The 1,889-nt window shown below is 41.0% G+C and overlaps 1 protein-coding gene across 1 annotated transcript in view; it reads left to right on the forward strand.

Annotated features, from left to right (window-relative positions):
• Positions 1–108: 108 nt before the first annotated feature.
• The window catches only part of LOC104526964 (nuclear factor of activated T-cells, cytoplasmic 1-like), a gene marked incomplete at its 5' end in the record, with an annotated part of 16,352 nt that continues 14,571 nt past the window's right edge, over positions 109–1,889 (forward strand). The window contains 1 exon segment of the mRNA XM_010170558.2: positions 109–241. Coding sequence (XP_010168860.2) covers positions 109–241 — 133 coding nt within the window.

Raw genomic sequence — 1,889 nt, forward strand, 5'->3', positions numbered from 1 at the left:
GGCAGGGATGGCCTCCCACCACCCCCAGTGTGGGTTAACATGTGAATACTGTTGTAAGGCTCAACTGCCTCAGTCATGCCTTGACTTTCTGATTTGTTGCTTTTGCAGAATTCGTTGGTGGTTGAGATACCACCTTTCCGCAATCAGAGAATTACCAGCCCTGTTCAGGTCAACTTCTATGTCTGCAATGGAAAGAGAAAGAGAAGCCAGTACCAGCTTTTCACCTATCTTCCTGCTAATGGTAACAAAATATATTCCTTATCTACGCTAGTAAAACAGAGATAATGATGATTCTTTAGATGATATGTGGCTCAGGTAATTCTTTAGCAACCTGAGTAATTTGGAGGTATACCTGGTGCTATACAATGAGAGTGAGAATTAGACCATTCTTGCTGCCTTTTTCTCTGCTGCCCACACAAGAGGCCTTCTCTGCAGATTATTTTCTTTTTTATTGGTGGCAGAGATCTGTTGGATCAAGGTCTTTTCTTGCTTTTGGTAGCTGAAGAGCCCCAGCACAAACTCACGTGCATAGCCACAAATTGTGAATGCACCGAGCTTTCCGCTTAGTTGCTGTCAACCCTCAGTCTGACTTTGTGGCCCCAGATGGTACATTGCATTTGAATAATACATCTGAATTCACACCACAGCATTGTAAGCATGCTGGGCTCTGAGCTGGAGGTGGCGTGGGGATTCTCCTTACAGTCACCCTGCACCTCGCTGTCTGGCGTGGGGTGGAAATAGCACTCCAGGCTGATACTGCTCTCTTGGGGAGCAATGATGAGCATAATGTGGATGGAGCTCGCTACTCTATACAAATGCTTCATGTATAGGAAATGTTCAGAAACACGTGTGCCAGTTTATTTTGGAAGCTTATATTGGTGGCTGTGAAGTGACATTAAAGTACTCATGCCAGCTCTATTCCAAGCAGGCATGTATGAAGATTTTAATAGCAAGTAAATTTAGATTTTCTTTTTTTTTATTTGAAATGGCTCATTTTCTGAGGACACTTCTTTGGGGAAAGTAGGAAAAAAGAGTGGTTCTTTTGTTGTTGTTGTTGTTGTTTTGGAAGGAATTAGAAAAATGATTAGGTTCATGCTTTTTTGTAGACTTTCCAAGTGGAAATAGTCCTTCTGAGGGAAATCCCCACAAAGCAATACTTGAGTCGTGTCACATGGCTTGAAGAGACCTGCCAAATTTTGCAGGTGAAATCCTGTAAAATACACATTTGGAATTTCACCTAGTTAGCTTGCATGCACTCCAGGCTTTTATCAGGACTTTAGTTTAAAATAAAAGGATGAGAAACCTGACAGGGGCCAAGTGACTGCTTATTGCATATGTGCTGTGTAGCTACGCTTCACTGAATCAGCCTACTTATGCAAACTTCATCCCCGGTGGGTATGTCTGTGTATATTTAAAGAGCATTGATCTCTTAAATTGGAAAGAAAAAGAGTTGTTATTCTCTTGCACAACACTTTTCAGCAAGAAAAATCTGTTGTAGAGGGCCACAGGTATTGCCTTGCCACCCAAGTTAGCCTCATAAGTATTTCAAATACATACCTGTTGTGAACTGCTGTTTATTAAGCAGCATCTTTCCTCTCCAGCCTTCATATGGGCCATTTTTTTACCATTTTATGCTAAAAATGGTAAAAGGGAAATAGTATTCACTGCTGCAAAGTTAGTTTATGCTGCCACCATTCCAAGCTTGAAACATTTGATGTTTCATTTGATGTGAAACAGTGCGAATAGCTGCCTAGTGACAGGTGACAGAGAACCAGCTTTATTCTGCAAAGACATATTTAATTATGGTAATTGTTGAAAACATTAGGAATCTTGTTCAGTCTGCTGAACTGATTTAAAATCCTGAGAGATCTTTTTGTTTCAGTGTAGGG

The sequence above is a fragment of the Antrostomus carolinensis genome, unplaced genomic scaffold (assembly GCF_000700745.2).
Source record: "Antrostomus carolinensis isolate BGI_N321 unplaced genomic scaffold, ASM70074v2 scaffold43826, whole genome shotgun sequence".
Taxonomy (NCBI): Eukaryota; Metazoa; Chordata; class Aves; order Caprimulgiformes; family Caprimulgidae; genus Antrostomus; species Antrostomus carolinensis.